Source organism: Limanda limanda, chromosome 13 (genome assembly GCF_963576545.1).
Source record: "Limanda limanda chromosome 13, fLimLim1.1, whole genome shotgun sequence".
NCBI lineage: Eukaryota > Metazoa > Chordata > Actinopteri > Pleuronectiformes > Pleuronectidae > Limanda > Limanda limanda.
The window spans coordinates 9,407,387-9,428,198 of NC_083648.1; the positions used below are offsets into that span (position 1 = coordinate 9,407,387).

Genomic DNA, 20,812 nt, shown 5'->3' on the forward strand with positions numbered 1-20,812 from the left:
GGATTTGATTACCCATTATTGATATTATCCCGTAAAAAATCACAATAATAATAATATATTATTGACATTGCGTTTCATAACAAACCTCACAAGGCGGTGACAAAATATCGAAGTGTTTGTAAATAATTTGATTTCTTCAATTTCTTCTAATACCCTGGTCATATATCACTTAACTGTACATAATTTATGCCTGCACTCCTGTCTCTTCAATCATTCAGTATTTATCTACACTCTAACGATCACACGCCCTATTTGCCTTACAATTGCCCTCCCCAGGGACAAATAAAGTTGTGTTGAATTGATTTTGAATACCTCTACCTTATTTGTTAACTGTGGCTTCACAGAAAATGATTTGGTCCCTTGTTTAAAAGTTCATCGAAGCTGATTTAAGTTTAAATCTGCACAAAAAAGGGTAAAATACAATTTTATGTCGAGCCAACCCAATTTTTCTTGTTTATCTAAAATAAATTTCAACTTTGTATATTAACTATGTTGATTAAGAACAATATCTTTGAAATTTGAAATAAGCCATATTAACTTTACATCACAAATTAACCATCGACAAAATATGACCACTTGGTTTTCATTAAATTTATTCTAAATAACACTTTTTAAAGGTTTGTTTTAACAGTTTGTATCTTTGCTCTCCATCTTATTAATTTGACTCATTAGATTCATCATTTAATCTTTAAAATCAACATCATTGTTTGGTCTTTAAATTGGAAATGTATGTATGTACAGTACCAGTTTAATGAAGTACTACAGATGTTGCGGTGTACTGCACCATCTAGTGGAGATAAGAAGAATAGCACGTTGACTGCATGGATGAAATGTAATGGTGAACAGTTCAAACAACAAAGCAGAACCACGCAGAGTCGAATCAGAGATCTTGATTGGACCTTTTTATTTTTCTCAGGGACATTTATGAAGCCAGAAGGATGATCTGTTTTTCTTATTATACACAACGTCAAAAACATGTTATTTTCTCATCACCATCACATCAACAAAGTAAACACACAGTACCAACTACAGTCACTGAACGGCAGGGGTTTGGTGAAGAGCCTGGTGGAGTTTCATCTTGGGTTTAATCACAAAACCGCCGTAAAGGAGAAAGATGATTCTGCAGCCGAGACACAACTGAGGGCTCAGGTCTACTCAGTTCCTCCGCCCCCCCATGTTAGATTCAATGTTCACTATTCACTTTCAGAGCTTCACAAGAAGGGATTTCAGACAAGTCACAATGAGCTGTGGTCTGTCATCCATGTGGAATGATGCCTAAAGAACAAAATGTGTTTCTGTACATGTCACCAACAAACATGAGACTGAATATTGCAGCATTTTGCACTCGGAGTCTGCATCCACTCTATTCTATGATGTCAGCTGGCTGCCAAAGGTTCAGGAAACTCAGGAAACATAACTTGTTTACCCAGACTAAGTTGACATAAAATAATTACACCTGAAATCCTGTACAGCAGCCAGTTGAACATAACATCAAGAGTGTACACTTTGTTGTAATGTACCAGGAGTTTCTTACTGTCAATGTGGACTCCACACACACAACTCCAATTTACACACACGAAGGAATGTTAGAAAACATAAAGGAAAACAGATGTGAAGTTTACATTTGATATTAATGTCACCAGATGATTTTTGGTGGAAAATGAAGAGGAAGTTAAGGTGATAGTTTTTACCCAGAGTCTTGGACACCAGAGCACCTGAGATTGCTAAAAAATACACGTCAGTAGACTCGTGCATCTATACAGTATTAATTTCTGAAAGACTTCATGCTCTTACAACCAAGATTAAGGTAATTCTATATAAAAATAAACGATTCTCCTTTCCAGTCTAAGAACAGACAAGGTTGACGAATCTACAGAGAAGAGAGGACATAAGTTTTGTTTGTTCTTGTGACCGACCAGGTTTTCTAAAGCCATCTTCAAGCACGGTCATCTTTATTTCCCTCTTAACATCAACTGAACTCAAAAAGTCGAGAAGACTCTGGGGAAAAACCAGAACTTGTGGCTGACATTCAAGAATGTCATGGACTTCAAATGAAGAAAAGTTTCAGCAAGTGATGAAGTGAATGACAGGATGACATATTCAGAGCAGATCTGCTGCTGTGATCCGTCCTCTTACCTCTCTAAAATGATTTTTAATTCAAAACCGTCAGATTCTCTCTGGATACTAAAGTAAGAGACCTGGCAAATACTGGATTTGGGCCACGATGTGGAGGAAGGGCCACTCGCTTATAAGCAAAGAACAGATGCAACAACAAAAAAAAAAAATGACAGACCCAGCTACAAACACAAAGGGAAACACTCATGCTTCACAGGAAAATAGAAAAAAACAAATCACGTATCCAGTGTACACACACGCGCACACACACACACACACACAGATATTTCCAAATACTCTAGTGTAATTCTTAACTCATCATTCATCCAAGAGTGGTCGGAAAACGTTTATGCTATGAATTTGACTCAGCAGGTAAATGACTACAGACTTTATGATGATCTTAATGTACAATCCTTCATGTAATGTCGGTTGTTGTTTGCACTAATTGACATTTTCTTGCTTCAACTTCAAAACGATGCACCAACCACTCTTGAATGAATAATGGTTAAAGAAAACAAGGCAAATAGAGACGTTTAAATAATTTACGATGTATATACACAATAATCCATCTTTTTGTTTTCCAGCAGTTGTCATTTCATCTTCTCAGTGTGTGAACGCCCTCTAGTCGCCCATCTTTACTTTCGACGTCTGTGGGAAGAAAAAAGAAATATACAAATTATTAAAGAATTGTAAATGCAAACACAGCTTGAGTGTTTCAGGAACATACATCCATGTTGACATTTGTGGAAATAATAATTGTTTAGAGTGCAGCTCCATCCTGGCCGAACCGGAGAGAAAACCAACCTGGCCAGGCATTCTGTTTGTTTTCTGAACCTGATCCAAGCTTGATGTTTTCCCCAATTGCAGGCACATGCAGTATGGGGGGGGGAATCAATCAAGTAAAGCCCAGCCAACGTGACCTGAACCCAAACATTTTGAAATGTTTGTCTAAACACCGCCTGGCATCCGGTTGGGTATCCACACTCTACTTAGCACCGACATTTCTCATAGACTCCTCTCCGAAGGAACAAAGAACTGTGAAGACAAAACAACTCTGATTCACTCACCTGCAGAATAGCTACAATAACTCCAAACAGTCCAATGGCGCTGCCGAAGATCTCCACGATGAGAATCTTAACGAAGAGGCTGCCGTTCTGGGCGTCTGCCAAAGCCGCTCCGCTGCCCACGATGCCGACACAGATGCCACAGAAGAGGTTGGAAAAGCCCACAGTCAGACCGGCTCCAAACATGGAGTAACCTAGTAGAACAGAGATCAAACGAGTCAGCGATATTCACAAATTCATAAATGGCCTGTGAAAATGTATTAAAAGTAACGTTCAAATTTCCGAGGTGGATATTTCTTTTACGGCTTCACTCAGCAGCTTTATGTCCGTTTCTTACCAGCTTGGTAGTTCCTTGCTCCGATGGTCTCGGGGGTTGTTCCGCTGAAGTTCTGTAGAATCAAAGATGTATTTTTAGAAACAACCAACTATCATTGTTCTGCTGTGCAGCTTCCCTCATATCCCATGTGTACAATTCAGTAAGTTATGGAAGTTCTTTCTCCTGTATAGTTCTGGTGCCTGAAATTCCCCTGGAGACACAAAATGGAAAACTTGGCTGTTTTATGAACATTAACGATGAAGACGCTCATTGCTCACCTCAGCCATGTTACTGATAACAATGGCCATGATGATCCCATAGATCGCAACAGCTTCACAGAAGATAATGCTGGAGGGAGACATAAAAAAACACAAGCAGAAATAAATGAAGTGAAAATTATTTGGTTTTTAAACATGCAGCTAATTCTACATAGCACTGCTGTGGATTAACAATCAAACTGCAATCATGGAAGCAAGGTAGAGCTGTAACTCACTGTCTAACCTCACAGGAACTCAGGGATTCTCATTCAATGGCTGCTAAGTGTTAGTTTTGCTAATAGCTTGGGATTTTGCTGATGTGGATTTAATTTTAGCAAATGTGAATGAAAATACATTTGTTTGGGAATCACTTAATAGTGTGATATCCAAAACAAACAGTAAAAAGCTGCAGTCATAATCTGAGATGTTCCTACTAATGTAACGAGATATTTTGCTGGTGTTTAGCAGCAATATTCAAATACTTGCACAGTTACTGCGTAGCTGAGAGTGCTTTCATGTAAGTGAAATATATGAAATAAAATATAAAGCATAAGAAACAGAATGAAACTGAAACCAGTTCTGTTCTTTAGTAAACCTACCTGACTAAATTCTTGGTCTTGATTCGTGGAGCCTTGACACCACCACCAAGGATGCTTGAGCCTGTGATGTAAATCCCCCTGAAACACATCACCAACAAGAAAGACATATTTAAAAATCACAGAAAAATACCAGGTGATGAGGAGGTGGAAGAGGATGAAGCCTCATCAAAAATCTACTGTTCTGGAAAACAGAGGGTATGAAAAGTTAAATGTCATTGAAGGATGGCTGGTGGTTGTACTTTGTCAACCTGTAAAACTCCACTTAATGAGGTGATGAAAGATCAATGTGGCCTCCATGGCAGCATATTTTAACTCTAACAAGGAGCAGAATGTTATCGACTTATTGAAAAGTTGATGTGCTTCATAATGTTGCAAAGGAAAGTGAGAACAGGGATTAAATGTGCAAATTAGAGAGGCGAAACATTGTTAGGTATAAATCTGTTATCCAACTCGAGCAGATTCGACTCCAGAGTGGATACAAAACGTTCCAGCCTTGAAACACCGGCCAACAACATCTGAACGACACTGTGAACTGTGTGTGGCCGACAGTCGCCTGCAGCCGTTGATGCTCGTCCTGCTGCGCTGGCTCTACTCAGCCCTTATCAGTAGCTGTTGTGTCAGTACAGCTTGTTGAATCCTCATCAGAGGAAGTGGCTGTCAGAGCTCTCTGAGTGGCTTTTCAATCAAGCGAATAAAACGATTTCACCCATTTAGTGGAGTTTTTCTGCATTTTTCATTTCAGACTTATCTTCTTCCACTAGCTCTCACCAATGGGCTGACAGAAGTGCAAGTTAAGGCAAAGATTTATTTATCTTTTCTACTTAAAATTCACAAAACCAATTCTCAATTTGGATTCCAAGCACAGAATGGGACTGTTAAATCAGATTCAAACAGGTTGGATGGTATTTGTTAATCTCTCTGCACTGTTCTAACGTGAAGTGTGCATGGATCTCAAGACGTCTACAGACCCTCGACTCAAGTCTTAATGAAGCGTGTAGCTTTTGACAGAAGACATGACGCAGCACACGGCTCGGCATCAGCTTATTTATAGTCCAGAAATGTGCCATGTCACAGGTTTGCTTTGTGTTTACATTAGTATTGAAATAACTCTGTGTGAGACGACGCTCTTTTGACCCATGGTGCCCGAACAGCATGGAGTTTAAAGTACTCGGACACTTGGTTAGTTTTTTTGGTAGCAGTGTGTTTCAACATTAGTCATGTACTTAAGAGCTCACGTGTGCCTATGAGTTGACAGAGGATAAAAAGTTGCCATTTCAACTGAGGAGTAGTTTTCCGTCAGTGTGAAGAGTGAAGGTAGAGAGGGACTCTATTCTAGCAAATTTAAACAACTTACTAAAGAAAGAAGCAAGATTCAGTTCATAACAACACACAAAAATGATCTGGTGCAGTTCTCTGGACTATTCAACCTCAAAAAGATGGAAACAGAAGTGTGTAGTACAAAAGGAAACAAACGTTAGTATTCAGTTCCATACACAGCCATGTTGATGGTTCTGCTTCTGATGGAAGTCACACACTGGTATTCGTTCATGATACAGGAGCAATCTGTGCTTCACTTGAGTCAAATGCATGAGACATAAGTGAGCATCAAGTTGTAACTGTCCAAATATTTAGAGGAGAACACAAAAGTTCCCATATGACTAAATTTGAGATTTTCCACTTCCTCTCTTACACACAAGGCTTTTCCTGAGTGAATCAAGAAAGAGGAAATGATAAAAAAGACTTTAAAGCACAACAACATCTGCCTTACACATTGAAATGACCTGAGAAAAGTCTGCAGCTTATAAATTTTAAACCATGATTTATGTTTCCTACTCACCAAGCGGCTCCCACCACTGACAGAGAAATGGCCAAACCAATTCCCAGATTGGCCCACATGAAGGGAGAGGTCTCCGTGAGGAACCTGCGAGTAAAGAAGTAGAACGGTTAGAATCTGAATTATTAGGAAACAAAGCCAGTTTACAGCTTCTTGTATAATCAACACATGCAAGCAGCAAAAGTTAGTGTCATATTTAAACTTAGATTAAAAAGTAGAACACTATTTAACTATTTATTTTGCAACCTGTTCAATCCCATGCACAGTTCAACCCTCTGAATTAAATTTACAAAAGGATTTACAATATTGTTGATAAAGGAAAACTGAATGCCAGACACTGGTTTGTTTCCTGTAGTGGAAACCAGTGCCAATTTCAAGCTATGTCTCTCCACATGAAGTGGATACATTACAGACCAATTAATTCATGACAATTTCTCACACAGACCAGATGCCTTTTGTCGAGCCACATGCCGATGTGGGAAAAAAACACAGCCATCTTTTGTACATTGCAGCACAATAGTATTTCACATTAAAGTGTCAGATTTACAGCATGACTGTATTATGTTGTATATTCAATCTAGTCAGTAACACACTCATTTGTTGCAATTTTACCACCAAGATTGAACTTTATCTTCCTGTTTTTTTGTTATTTGCAGTATAATTGAAAAATATGACTTGTTAATAAGTTGTGAAAACAGGTTTAGTGCTGCTCTATCAAACTATCAAAGTTAGGGGGGCCCTGAATCTGTCACAGCAGTGTAAAGGCAACGGTTTAACAGCGTGAAGAAACTAGTGTTTCTAAGTAGCAGTGCCACTGTGCTGTCTCACACTTGCAGTTGTGCAATCTGGGAAAAGTTAGCATTATTTTGCCACTGCCAGAGAGTCAGTTTAGTAGTCACTAGTAAATCAAGAGACACTCGCGCTTAAAAGTTGTGAGATGACAGAATAACATTTATTTAAGAGTGAATTGTCCAGTTTCTATCGTGTTGTCCAAAAATCTATTGAACTATACATTTTGTTGATATTCAGAGGTTTGTTGTGTCTAGGTTTGTTTCAGGGTTTACACTCTTGAATGATGCATTTATTCATTGTGAATTAAAAGGTGAAGCTATCAGACAAATACACATCTTTGACTTTGTGGGTTTGGGCCCACACTACTCACCATGCTATATCGAAACGGAAACCAAGGTCAAAGATGGTGTAGCAGAGGCCTGAGGAAACAAGAGAACTTCTTAATTCACATGTGACATGTAAATAAAAACAGGATCAGACAGCACAAGCACACTGAGCTAAAAGCTCGTCATTACTCCAGGACATCTATTTCCTGTGTGTTGATTGTATAAATGCACCTTTCCTCTGCCCAGTGTGTGAGGCAGAGTCACATGGACGTGTTGAAGTCCTGCAGAGAAGTTGCAGCTTCGGTGTGATTGTTCACTATCACATGACAACCGCTGCAGTTCCTATATCTGGAGCCAGTCAGCTGTGTGTGCGAGCTGCAAACCAGCTAACGCTAGCTTAGCTTCATTTAATGACTTCAGACGTACGGGGAAATAAAGGAATGTAAATAACAACCAATGATTCAATAACGACAAATAGGAGAATTCATCATCGTCCATTTCGAACACTACTGTCCAGGGCTTGAAGCTGAGGCTGCTAGTGGTTAGCCATTAGCTAGACGTTAGCTAGCGAGCTAACAGTGGCTTAACGTTAGCGAAATGCTAACTAGCACGCAAGATAAAGAAGTTTGCCATGAATGGTGACATAACACGACGACAGTAAAGTGTTTAAACTTATATCGTGTTGTCCATTTCCCACTGTGCAAGTATAACCTTGTCTAGCTAGCCGCTAAATCCACTTGCCAGCAGATGCTAGCTGATAAAAACGGAAACAGCCGCAGCCGCTGTGGTTCCATGGTTTAGCCTGGTCCCGAATCGTGACTGTCAAACGCTGATAAGAACACACGTTTCCCCGCAGACACAACAAACGACTGTATAACAACAACTTCACTTGTCCAAGAATTAAACGTGTCCATTCATTTTATTCCACATTCTGACTCATTATCAGGGGGGAACTGCGATCTTACCGACGACGAGTATGGTGGTCCAGAAGGCCACAGTGACCCCCGTGTATAGAATGGCGTGTCCGTTCATCATCCACTCCAACAACATCTACCCCAGGCTGCTGGATCGGGGGGGACGCTGGACTCAGGGTCAGACGAGACGCCAGGGACGTGAAGGTGGAGAGGAACCAGAGAGGAACCCGAGAGGAACCCGGGTGTGTGAGGAGGAGCTGTCAGTGTGATGGAGGAGGAAGAGGAGAGACGTCAGCTGATCCGCACACACGAGCATGTGACCCGGGCCGCGTTCCATTCTGCGGAGCGGGCGCGTCCTAACAAGGAAACCACCAAGGTTACTCTCCACTCTCAACGACTCACAGTAACTAAGAACATTTACTCAAGTACTGTACTCAACGACGATTGGAGTACTTTATATATCACTAAATATACCTGTCTCCTTGTACTGTGTACCCTGTACAACACTCTGCTCCATATACACTTACTTCACATCATGTGATATGTGTTAATATAAACCATATTGATATTATATATCATTTTATACAATAATATTGTCTTTTGCACACTCTGTCTACATATTCTTACAGTCATAGTATATTATATTATCTATTGTATAGTCAAATACTTATATTTATACCTCTACTATATATCATATATTATATCATACTCTCTGTATATTCATAAGTGTATATACACATATTTATACATGTGTACATTTTATAATTATTATTATTATATTACTATTATTATTATATATACTGTTGCTGCCATTATTACTATATACTGCTATTATATTGGTATAATTACTATCATATATAAATATATATTATGTTATATTATATACTATATATACTGTACTATTGTGTCTAACAATAACATTACCATTATTTCATCAGTACTATTGCCATCATCTTGCCACTGCACCTTATCTACCTATTTATCTTGTGTTTCTGTTTTTTATTCTTTCTACCTCAATATTTTTTATTTGATTGTATTGTATTTTATTGTATTCAAATATACCGGCTGCTATGACGACTTAATTTTCCTTCGGGGATGAATAAAGTAATCTATCTATCTATCTATCTATCTATCTATCTATCTATCTATCTATCTATCTATCTATCTATCTATCTATCTATCTATCTATCTATCTATCTATCTATCTATCTATCTATCTATCTATCTATCTATCTATCTATCTATCTATCTAAATAAGTATTAATATTTATTGAGGACTCTTCAAATTCAGATTTCAAAGTGCTTTATATTATATACACAGTGAAATTGTATTTATTTTTATTCTATTGCATTTTTAAATATAATAATAAGCATACTAATATATATATATATTATTTATTTATTTATTTTTCTTGTCTACCTCATCCTGAATTTCCCTGGTCAGTGGATCAACGCATTCCACACCGATAGCGGATAGTGGTCACTAGATGTCACTGTTGATCAGCTTGGTTGGTAACTTATGAGCAATCACACAAGGTTGTTGTATACGTCATGTCTTTCTTTCTTTCTTTCTTTCTTTCTTTCTTTCTTTCTTTCTTTCTTTCTTTCTTTCTTTCTTTCTTTCTTTCTTTCTTTCTTTCTTTCTTTCTTTCTTTCTGTCTTTCTTTCTTTCTTTCTTTCTTTCTTTTTTTCTTTGTATCTTTCTTTCTTTATTATTATTATTTTTTTTTTTTTATGTTTGTGTCTCTTCTTCCCATCTCTCCTCTTACCCATACCAGTGGAAGGTAGATGACTGTTCACACTGAGTCTTGTTCTGTTGGTTTTTCTCTCTACAGAACTGCTTGGTGTTGGCTTTGTGCACTAACTGTTGGTTTTCTCTATAATATTGTGAGGTCTCGACCTGGCTAGGTAAAGAAATGTACAGTGTGCTTTGGTCGCTGTACAAATAAAATCAAAAAGATCTTACACATGCGGGTTGAGCGACGATGGACAGAAGAAAATGTCACTAGGAGAAAACGATTTCTACTTTGCTCAGGGAGCTGCAACGTGTCTGAATGTCAAGTGTGGTAGGAAACACTTTGCAGCAGCAGAAAACAATTGTAGAGAAGAAATTTGTCTTATGTTTCTATGAAAATGCTTTTTTTGGGTAATGAGGCGATGTGGATTCTCTGATTGCTCATTCAAGTCAGAATTCCTTTTGCATCTCTGGACATCTAGCTGTGCTCCTCCTCATTCAGAAGTCCGTGGATTTGAATGCTTCACTCTTCTGGTGCTTGAGAGACTGAGACGAAATTGACAGAGAGACGCTGCAGCCACAATCATACCAATCACTTTCTGTTATTCTCAGCCGTCCATTCTAAACCAGAGGGTTTGGAATGGAGACAAGAACCCCCCCACCATTAGTATGCAGCTGCTGTGCAGTGAGAAGCCCTGCATGTTTATTAACAGCTGTTGAAATTGTGAGTGTAGTACATCCTGGGTTTATTTACAACTGTTGAATTTTGTTTTGCATTTAACCTGAGGCTGTTTTTCTCTCAGCCTCCCTGTTCCCTGCCCAGCTGTCGGTCTGCATAGCGCTGTCAGGAGTTGTGCTAAAAAACACATTTCTAGACTTTATATTTGCCTATATTTTGTGAAGTTTCTGATAAATGTTTCATTTGTGCGTTGAATCATTTATGTTCAATCCCAAAACTTGATTTATTGGATAAAAGAATCAAGCTCCTTCCAACAGTTTGGTTTGTTTCTCTGCTTGAAAAGACAAGCAACATCTTAGCGGTGTACAGGAAAAGTCAGGGTGCCCACAGTGTTTTACATTTACAGCTTCAGCTGCTTTTATTTTTCAGTCTTGTTTACTCTTGAACTCAGGGGATGGGTCTTAAAGCAGTTGGTAATTCCAAAACGACGTTATAATGTGATTAAGGTCAGAATACGCCACATATCTTAACTCAATATTAGCTTATACTTCTTTCTATGCATTGTACACTGTACTTGAATACCATGTATAACAATATTGTATACAGTTGAAAAATGGACAAAGAAAGTAACTCTGAAAATGCATATTGTTTTGTTGAAAACTAAATAAAAAACAAGTTAAAAAATATATATATTTGCTTATTACAACTGTGAAATTATTCGGGTTGTTTACTCAAGTAAATACTGGAATGTGAACGTGTGTGTAATCGAAAGGAGACACTGACAGTGTTTTACAAACTGGAGCTGGTGTGGTCTTTTCAGAGCTAAAACTAAAACTAACACTCGAAGCAACATTTCTAATATATTAGATGATCGATTTCCCTGTTTTCTTCCTCAGCACACTCACGTCTAAAACGATTAAAAATTCATCTCATTTTAGATTAATCGGCGCCCCTTCGCCAAGCCTTGAAAAATCACACCCAGCTGCACTTCTGTTTGTGCTGCGACACCGTATTGTTCATTAATTATCCAGGGTCTGCACCACAAGAACCAGGGAAGCTGCTTACATATGTCTGCATGATTCTTTACTCAACTATATGTGTGTGTGCTTGATTAAACTTAAATCAGCATCTCTGCTGTCTCCTCCCTGAATCAATCTGTTCATACCTCCAGGTAATGATCTGCTCCACAGCCTCCGGGGTCAGTTTGACCTCCGTCTCTTTCAGCCCGGCCTTCTGTGGCTTCTCTTTTCATTCGCACCTGCTGCTCAACTCCAACAGTTTAATTTAACCTTGAGCAACATTCGGCCTTCTCTAAATGAGTTTGGACACAAAAGGAAACAACATGACCTGCCGTCTAAACTTCTGTTTTTCTAATCAGAACATTGGTATTTGGACTCAGCTGTTCCAACGATCAGAAACCTGCGTCAGTCCTCAGCAGAAAGGAAAGGCTAGTTGCATCCAGTGGTTTCTGAGCCGATATTGGTATTGAACGGTGACCGTGATGTCCTTTTTTGTTGATTGTGTTTGACGGCAATGGGATTTCAATTTTAATTGGAAATTGATCTGTGGCTGGAAAGAGATAACACATCAGTTACCCATGGATTTCATATTGGTGCGTAGGCTATAAAAATGAAATCCTTCCTATATCAACTTCACATAGGACTCTCCCGTGGGAGTTGGAGTCATCAAACGCTGCTCATTCACTTTGAATTGGGTGACGTCCTGCGTTTGCTGAGCTACAATGTGGTTCCTTTGTACAGTAGATGTGGAACAAAGGTAAAGTTTTCATGCGACAGCGCAGGCACCAGCCAATCACATCACCTCAATGCCAGAGGAGGAAGAGGCAGCTGGTGACTCTGTGTTCATCAGGTCATGGATTTTATTATTTATTTCCTGTATTTCTCTGTAGCTCTGGACTGACAGTTGCCATTAAAACCCTATTACGTTTCCCAAGCATGCAATTGTGATTGTCGTTGTCATGCACCAGCAATGGAGCGTTGGGCATGTTTAACGTGAAGTCCAGCGTTAGGGCACAGTCACAATTAAGAAAACGTAGCAGTGGCGAACCATTCCCTTCTGTTCACCTCCAGTCTGTGGCAGAAGGTGAGAACATTTGATTCCTGTGAGGAAGAAAAACGCAGAATGGATTTGATTGGAGTTCAACTTTGGTGAACTTTGACCTGCGATATTCACATCACAAGTGTGACTGTGTCCTGCTCCCACACATTTGTTCAGGATTTGTTCATATTCCCACCGTGGCTGAAGTACGTTTGGATAAATACTTTTCTGTACTTTAAGTGTCGGGTGCTTTTCATAGTTTGGTGCAAAGTTCAAGGACTTAAGCCTTAAACTGAACTGGACCTTATCACCAACTTCAGCAGAGATTCCATGATTCCACACTGATGTGGGAACATCAAGTTGGTCATCAATCACATCTGGTGTCCACATACTTTTGACCATGTAGTGCAACAGATACTCACAGTGAATAGATTCACAACTAATCTGTGATAAAAAACCTATTGAATCTCCATTTCCATCCAAAGAAAACACCAAACTATGCCTGTGCATGCCTGACTGGACGTTACATAAAAACAGATCATTAGTTTCATTTTATAACTGACCCCATCAGCTCTAATGTTAATGCAATGCAGTTTAAAACGCCATATTGTCCTAAATGACCTGTACTTATTCAAGGCACGTCTCCACATATCAGTGACCCCCGGGGGTTTGTGTGTATGAATGTGTTTAGATGCACACAGTATTCTGTAAACCAAATCCAGCTCCTATTCATATTGCTCGGTTTAATGCATCCTCATGCCCCTAACACAGTGTATAAATAGAATTATGGATAGGTGTCATGGAAACAGATCATGTACAATACTATATATATAAAACAAAAACGTAATATACAGGATGAGGTGCACATGTGTATCAGTGCCTAAAGTTATACATGCATTTTGTTGATATTATCGCCTTTTGTTTTTTAATATATTCACAACTGTGAGAAGTGTACACTTTTATCATTTTGAAATATATACTTTCAAAATACTCATCAGGAGTTTTGGAAACCCCACATTTTCCTTTTTTTTTTTTTACTGAAATGACTCCATAACTTTGGTGAAATACTGACAGTTTAAAAAATGACTTTTCCTCCATATGAAACACTCGTATTCACAAAATGGTTAAATTATTCTTTGGGGTAAAGACTTTCATTCGTGGTTTGGAGCAAACACAGCCCCAGAAAAGGTTAAAGACCTAAAACTGTGAGCGAAACGATATGAAACAGATACAAATCTCCCAGAGGTTTCTGGCTTTTTCGAGTCGAGGGTTAAAGACAGAGAATTTCGCACCTTGCACAGATTTTCCAAACCCCACAAGGCTAACTGTGGAAATGGACTTTACAAATAAAAACTTGATTTGATTCGAAACAGGGTTGGGACTTTTCTGAACAGTGTTTGATTTCCATTTTTCGAGAGAACATGGAAGTGAGTTCAGCTGATGAATATGTATAAAAATAGAATTATTTATCTAATCTCAAATTGTTCTTCTGTGCTTTAATTTCAGAAACACTAAGACAGTGGGTTGTGTAAATCTAAATAACAGCTTTTAAAATTACATCAAGTGTTCTGAAGACGAAGAAATTGTTTGAGTGTCTCTTTTCTCCTTTTCTCTGTTTCTTTTGTCAGGCGGGAAAATGGTCCCAATTATTAATGCACCATTTATTCACATATGCAACGTGCACAGACCGTTGATTTCACATCCCATTAACAGGAAGCACACGGTGTTCTCATTTTTTTTATTCAGATGTCTTCTCCGTCCTCCCCCTCTAAATACAAATGTCTCCTTAGGATGCTGACAAATGCCAAGGGGTTAATAAAAAAGACGAGACAGAGAGTGAACATGTTCCATTCACGGCCTTCAGGGCCATTAATAAACCTACAGTGATTGTGTTTGCATGCATGTTATTCTCTGGGATACTTGATTATGAAAAACATCACAGTGATGCACTAGAAAAGGAACGTAAACATGAATATAATAGCTTTTCCTCTCCTCCTAACATGAACATGGGAGATTTGATTTTTAATATATAAGGAACATAACACGGCCGGTTGTAAAATGAGGTTTACTAAGGACGTCAGCTTCCACTCAAACTTCGGCTTGTACATGACATTTCCCCAGACTCGTTTCTGTGAGTGTAATCATCACTCATTGACATCAGTGAGTCATTTTTGTGTGTGGATGCTACAGAATAACAAGTAATCAGTCCGTTCAGCCCTGGGCCACACAAATGAACTGTTCTTGGAAAAGTACATTGAGTCTCATGGCAAAAAAGGCTTGTGCATTAGTTACCTGCTTATCATCTGTGCTCATGTGGTTGTTCTGTTCAACTCAGGCTCTTTCGTTTTTCCGCTTCCTGGCTGTGATCAGGAAAACACACGAGCAAACGTTTAATCCCTCTTTTGGTTTTTGATTTTACAAAACAAACCTGACTCTGAAAAGTCATTTTTCATGGATGGGTGGAGAGATGGGGGTATTTATGGGAAATCATGGTACAAAACAATTTGCAGTGGGTTCCGTCGATCGCCTCGGCCAGCAGCAGTGACAGGATCACAGTGGCTGCAGTGTTATCGTATGGGGCAACTGCAACAGTACACAAAGGGATTTTTCTCACCAATAAAAGGCTCAAATCTTTGTTTTTGGTTTTCAAGGGTTTAAGAGAAACCAAATCTGCGGCTGCTGCTGCGGGCCGACTCGATCCTCCTGAGCAGTTACAAGTAAAATCACAAATAAAACCTACATACTTTTTAACTGTTACAATGTGAGCAGGAAACAGTAAATTTGTTTAAATGTGTTGATATTTCGATAAAAACTTGTTATAACATAATGTCGGAAGAAAACGATAATTCCGTGCTGTGCTGCTTCCACACGTTTGTACATGAAAGGTGAAAATTATCTGACGAGGTCAAACCTGCAGCAGCATCTTCATAATGAGATCAACACATTTCTGCTTGTGTTTGTCGCCTGCGTTGGTCCCTCACGTTTCTTGTGTCTTATGATTCTGAAGGTCATTTCTATAAAGCTACATAGTACAATGTTTGCTTGTTACATGTCGCACTATGGAAAATATATACCTGCATGAAAATGCAGAACAGGGAGGAGGTGACAGGAGGAGTGGTGTTTAAAGGCAAAGAAGTTTCATCTTTGCAATAAAGAGCACAGGGCTTGATTTGGTTTTTTTATGTATTTTTTAAACTTTAATAAAGCAACCCTCTCTATGGGAGAGCTGCCTGTATGTACTGTAGCCTGTGAGGTTAAATCCAGGGCAAAAGACATCAGGGAAACACAAGACTGCTTGTAAACCTTATCGCTTTGAGGGTTAATAAGGTCGGGACAGGTTCATAAGAAAATAGATGTTCAGAGAGATTTTCATCATTTAGTCATTTCATAATCTATTCCATGCATCTTTTATCTTCACCGCTTCTCCTCTCGAGTTCAAATCATCTCATGCAGGCCTTATCTTTCATTTCTTTACATAATCTGTTACAAAATTAGTATTATGGATGAATACTACCATAATCATACTGTTGATAAAATCCATTTCAAATATTAATGCCTGATAATTCAAAAGGCATTGTGATGGGTCCTTGAAAGGACCAAGGCCACAGTGTGGTCGACGCTGAGCTAATGAAGGCCTTTGAGCTAAATATAGAAATGAGCTCTCTATATGATCAAAAGTCTGTATTATTGATGGTTCCAAGAGCATGAATTATTAAAGACATGACATCATTTCTTAATGCAGTCTTCAGTGCAACCCCTATAAAAAAAGGACAGTAGTTACACTAAATACATGAAGTAATATTTTTATAATCAACCACCATATACTGCGACTTCAAATACCCAAATCTCTGTGTATAATTTATTAATAATACCACATTGATGGTGTAATCAAGGATGTATATGTATATATTCAGCTTGGATGCTGTTACTCCGTATATCATCTGTGTTGGTGTTCTGGAACCACAGATCTTATTTATCCACGGATCTTATTTATCTGACTGGACTGATGGTCCAATGGTCCCAGTTCATTTTATTCATCAATGTGTAATATTTCATGTATGGTGTGTGTCATGAATCAATCAAATTTTATCTGTTCAGCCCGTATTCACGAATCGCAATCTGTCTTATAGGGCTCATTTGTCTTGATGCAGCCCTGCACGTTATCTTGTGTCACTTGCCACTTCACACATGTTTGTTCTGTATCTTGACATCAATCATGTTACATCACCTCAGTCAGATTTAACAAAGTAAATCACTGTGACACTAAATGCTTCCAAGAAAAATGCCTGAATAGAGAAATTTGAGAGTTTTTAAAATAAAATTAAAACTAGAGATAAAAAGGAAAAAGCCTTAATAGCACATAATGAGAAAATGACTAGGTTTAATCTATTGTCTGCCTCCCCTCCTTCCTGCGCTGCTGGTGTCAGCAGGCAGAGACGCACCCGCTCACTTATAATTGATTTAAATGGGCTTGATGAGCCAAGGCATTCTTTAAGCGCTCAGCGGCTGATGAGGGGCAGAAACTCTGCTGCTGATAACTTAGGGCCAATCATTTACTGCCTCTGTTCTCTAAGAAGAAGATATATATATAATTAATTAACTATTAACATGTATCTTGCAGCATTTGTCACTATAAGGAAAAGCCTCCCATTAGTGCAGAGTGGTAGAGACTGATATCACAGAGCTTTCATGCTGAGACAATTATCATATAGTATAGGAAATATTTTCACACGTAGCTTATCAAAGTGTTTTTTCTATCTGACTTAGAAATCCCTTTTCTTAACAGCCAGGGGCAAAAAAGGCCTTATGTCAAAAACAGAGGCCAGACACAACTAATGGTTGAAATGAAGATAACGGTACAAACCTTCAAACAGAGAATGGTGTGGAGCCAGCGGTGGACGTAACAGCTTGAGACTCCGACAATCACACGGCTGTGGCTGACTCACACAAAGCCTCTAGTTGAATCACGCAGGTGAGACGCTGGAGGCTTTGAGTTGAAGTTCTTCCATAAAAATTAACATTTGAAAGCAGAAGAATCACTTCTTGGCGTCTGCTCACAAGACCTGAATCAACAATCACAGGTGGACGGCCCTTGTTGGTTGGAAATGTAAAGTACATGAGAGCAGCGCTCGGTTGCAACCAGAATGTCTGAGTTCTAAAATCTTGACTTTAAATGGCAAGAATCTGGTTTGGAATCAGCGAGCGGGTTAGGGCAGATTAGTTTGTATTTAAAGTATGAATTAAGGGATCTCGGACAGGAGATGAAATCATTTTGTTAAACCTCTTAACATCACTCCAGGAAATAAGTTGCTCAGTGGCTGGAGCCAGTCCCAGCTGACACCGGGCCAGAGAGTTAAACCTGGACCACTGAGTTGATCAACAACCATTCTGAATGGATGATTGGTTACATACGTATGTATTTGGAAACACGAGCACAGGGAGAAAATAGAAACTACGCTGAGAAAACCTCGGAAAGAAAGTTTGAACCCAGAACTTTTTTGCTGTTAGATAACAGTGTCGACCACTGCCGCCGCTGTGCCACACAGGAAGTGAACTTTCTATGACTTTTTACGATTATAAAACAGACCCAGGTGCAATTAACTGTGATAGTATCAAAGTGCTTTGTTCGCAGTGAGTCATGCTGTCCACATTATGAAACTGGGCCTGAAAATGAGGTATAAAAAAAGAAAGATCAAGAAAAACAAGACGGACGTCATTTTTCAACTGAGGTGAATGCAGAGTGCAGATGCTCGATGAATGGCGATTGCTGCCGCTGGAAAAATAATTAAATCTCTAGTCCAAGTCCAGACAGAGACTGAGCGTCTCTCCTTTGTCAAGAGTAGCAACTTAAGTGTCTGTATATTAATCACAACAGGTATCATTTGGCTTTTTTGAATATAACAGTGTAAAATATGTATGGACAGAGACATTTCTATCGTCTTCATCCCATTCGGTCACCTGGTCAGCTGCAGCGAGTGTTCAAAGTCACTCATCAAGTGCCCAATCTGCTGTAGTGCCATCAAACAGAAGCTCAAGACCTACATCTCTTAAGGGAATAAAAAAGAACGCTTGCTGACTTCAATGCTGCTTTCCCCTCTAACTTTATAATATTGTATTTTACAATTAAATGTAGATAGCCTGTTATATATTTGAAGACCAATGTCGTCTGTATGAATATGAAAGAACAAGGACATGTTTTGGACAATCTGAAGTGGTACACAGCTGTTAATATTGAGGTGAGATAATATATAGTTGTTGATTTTCAATCATAAATACTGACGTCTGTAAATACACACTTAAATATATTTCCCATATTATAACACTCATTCTTGCCAGGAGTGCCTTTTGAGTACTTAATGCTTTATGTACTAATTTCTAGTTTTTTGAAGCAGGTCTTTGTGCAACAAATTGTAAAAGTGTCAATCTGAGAGAAGCACCCTGCACACATGTGGAAAAAGAGCCTAAAAAATAAGGTGCGTGGATTCTTCAGCCATGCTACCAACAAGGCTCAGCCAAACCCAACGTCCAAACTTGTAGGTTTTTGCTGAGGTGTTCTATCCCCTGAATCCACTGCCTGGGGTGGGAGCTCCACAGAGAGGAGGCTCCGCCCAGCATCCCTGGAGAACCTGGAGAATCGACCGTGAGTAGCATCATCCCGACAATCATCTGACATCAGGTGCCTCACCAAAGACATGCAGTTCCACCTGTAGCAATTTAACTTTTAAATAATTTAGCACAAAGGATGCTATTCAGGATGAAAGGGACTTTGATAGAAACAAGGTTCACCTCAGCTTTTGCACTTGAGATGCTTCAGCATGTTCAGCACAGGTGGAAACAACAGTGGGTGAGTCATTACAGGGAAACGGTTGAGATACTTGTTGTTTGAGGGACCCGCACAGGCCCATTTACCATGCATGTCACATCTCTCACTCTCTCCTCCACAAACACACACACACACACACACACACACACACACACACACACACACACACACGTACACACAATGTAATCTCTCTTTATGCTGTATCCTCATACATACATAGACCTTCTGCATCACCCTGCTCCTTCATTTTACATCAGGAACAGTCCTCTGGGATTGGTTGCAAAAGGTCATCACAACCCGCACGAGACCCTTCACTCAATGTCAGCAAATTAAAATTCCCCACACGGTGTATTTTGATCATTCATGCCCAACAACGCATGTGTGCACATGAGATCCTGCAGGGCTCTCTCGGTGGATATATGTGAACATACTTCCCTTTCATGAATGATAATGTAAAGGGAAGCTTTAGGAAGACAGTGAGCTCAGCCTGCTCAGCACGGCTGCATCTGGACAAATTGGGCCCGTGAGTACAATGTTCCTGATCCAGGTGCTCAACCCAATTGTACTTAATTCCCTCCTGTCCTGGGGTGAGGGTAAAACGCTTTCCACCAGAGTGGGGAAGATTTCGTGAGGTGAAATTGTTAGCTCCTCTCTCAGTGATTACAACATGTGGGAATTCTACGCTTAGAATGAGGCCATTAAAGAATCTTTATTTCAATCGGGAGCGACGTCAATTGAAAAATGAACAAATTGATTTGGTGCTTAGACCTCGATATGGAGACAGGAGGTGATTGGGCAGGAGAAGGAGCAAATCAATGAAATGACAGCGACAGAGAGGAGAAACTATTTAAAGTTTGAAAGCAACGACATGATTGGCCGATAGAGATCCCGGCACAATCCGATTGGATTACCATCAACACCCAACAATCAGCTGGTAAGAGGAGGTGGGGAGAGTCAGAAAGAATTGTGAATGAAGTGTGTGTGTCTTTTTTTCAGTTGTGGATCATGAAACCAAAACAAGGAGCTGAAAGACACTGTTTGCTTCCTGCTTCCCCTAAATCCCTAACTCTATGGTTTGGTTATTTGAGTTGATTTTTTTTTCCTTTACTCTGATACAAAGTTAAAACACTAATTTAATTGTGAACCCCTCCGTAGTCATACTCGTCGATTGTCTTGGAACCCGGGCAACTCTATCTATGCACAGCACTCAACTTTATTTGTAGGCTGCTGGTGTTTCTCTGCTCACAAACCAATCACCGCTTTAAAAGTTATCCACTTCTCTCCAGTGCAACTCCCCCCT

The 20,812-nt window shown here is 39.3% G+C and overlaps 1 protein-coding gene across 1 annotated transcript; it reads right to left on the reverse strand.

The window, feature by feature from the left end:
- Positions 1-875: 875 nt before the first annotated feature.
- On the reverse strand, positions 876-8,506 carry atp6v0b (ATPase H+ transporting V0 subunit b). Its single transcript, XM_061083759.1, has 8 exons — positions 8,269-8,506; positions 7,348-7,396; positions 6,189-6,272; positions 4,352-4,429; positions 3,774-3,843; positions 3,517-3,568; positions 3,183-3,373; positions 876-2,763 (listed from the first exon to the last, which is right to left on the reverse strand). The coding sequence occupies exons 1-8, from the start codon at positions 8,351-8,353 to the stop codon at positions 2,737-2,739; spliced, it is 636 nt and encodes a 211-aa protein (XP_060939742.1). The 5' UTR covers positions 8,354-8,506; the 3' UTR covers positions 876-2,736.
- Positions 8,507-20,812: the final 12,306 nt, after the last annotated feature.

Bases quoted from the DNA above. Each gene is read 5' to 3' on its own strand.
- atp6v0b (XM_061083759.1), bottom strand. From the start codon at position 8,353: ATGTTGTTGGAGTGGATGATGAACGGACACGCCATTCTATACACGGGG. The intron at 6,273-7,347 runs GTGAGTAGTGTG...CTTTACTCGCAG, and splicing joins TTCCGTTTCGATATAGCATG to GTTCCTCACGGAGACCTCTC. The intron at 3,374-3,516 runs GTAAGAAACGGA...CTGTTCTACTAG, and splicing joins AGCAAGGAACTACCAAGCTG to GTTACTCCATGTTTGGAGCC.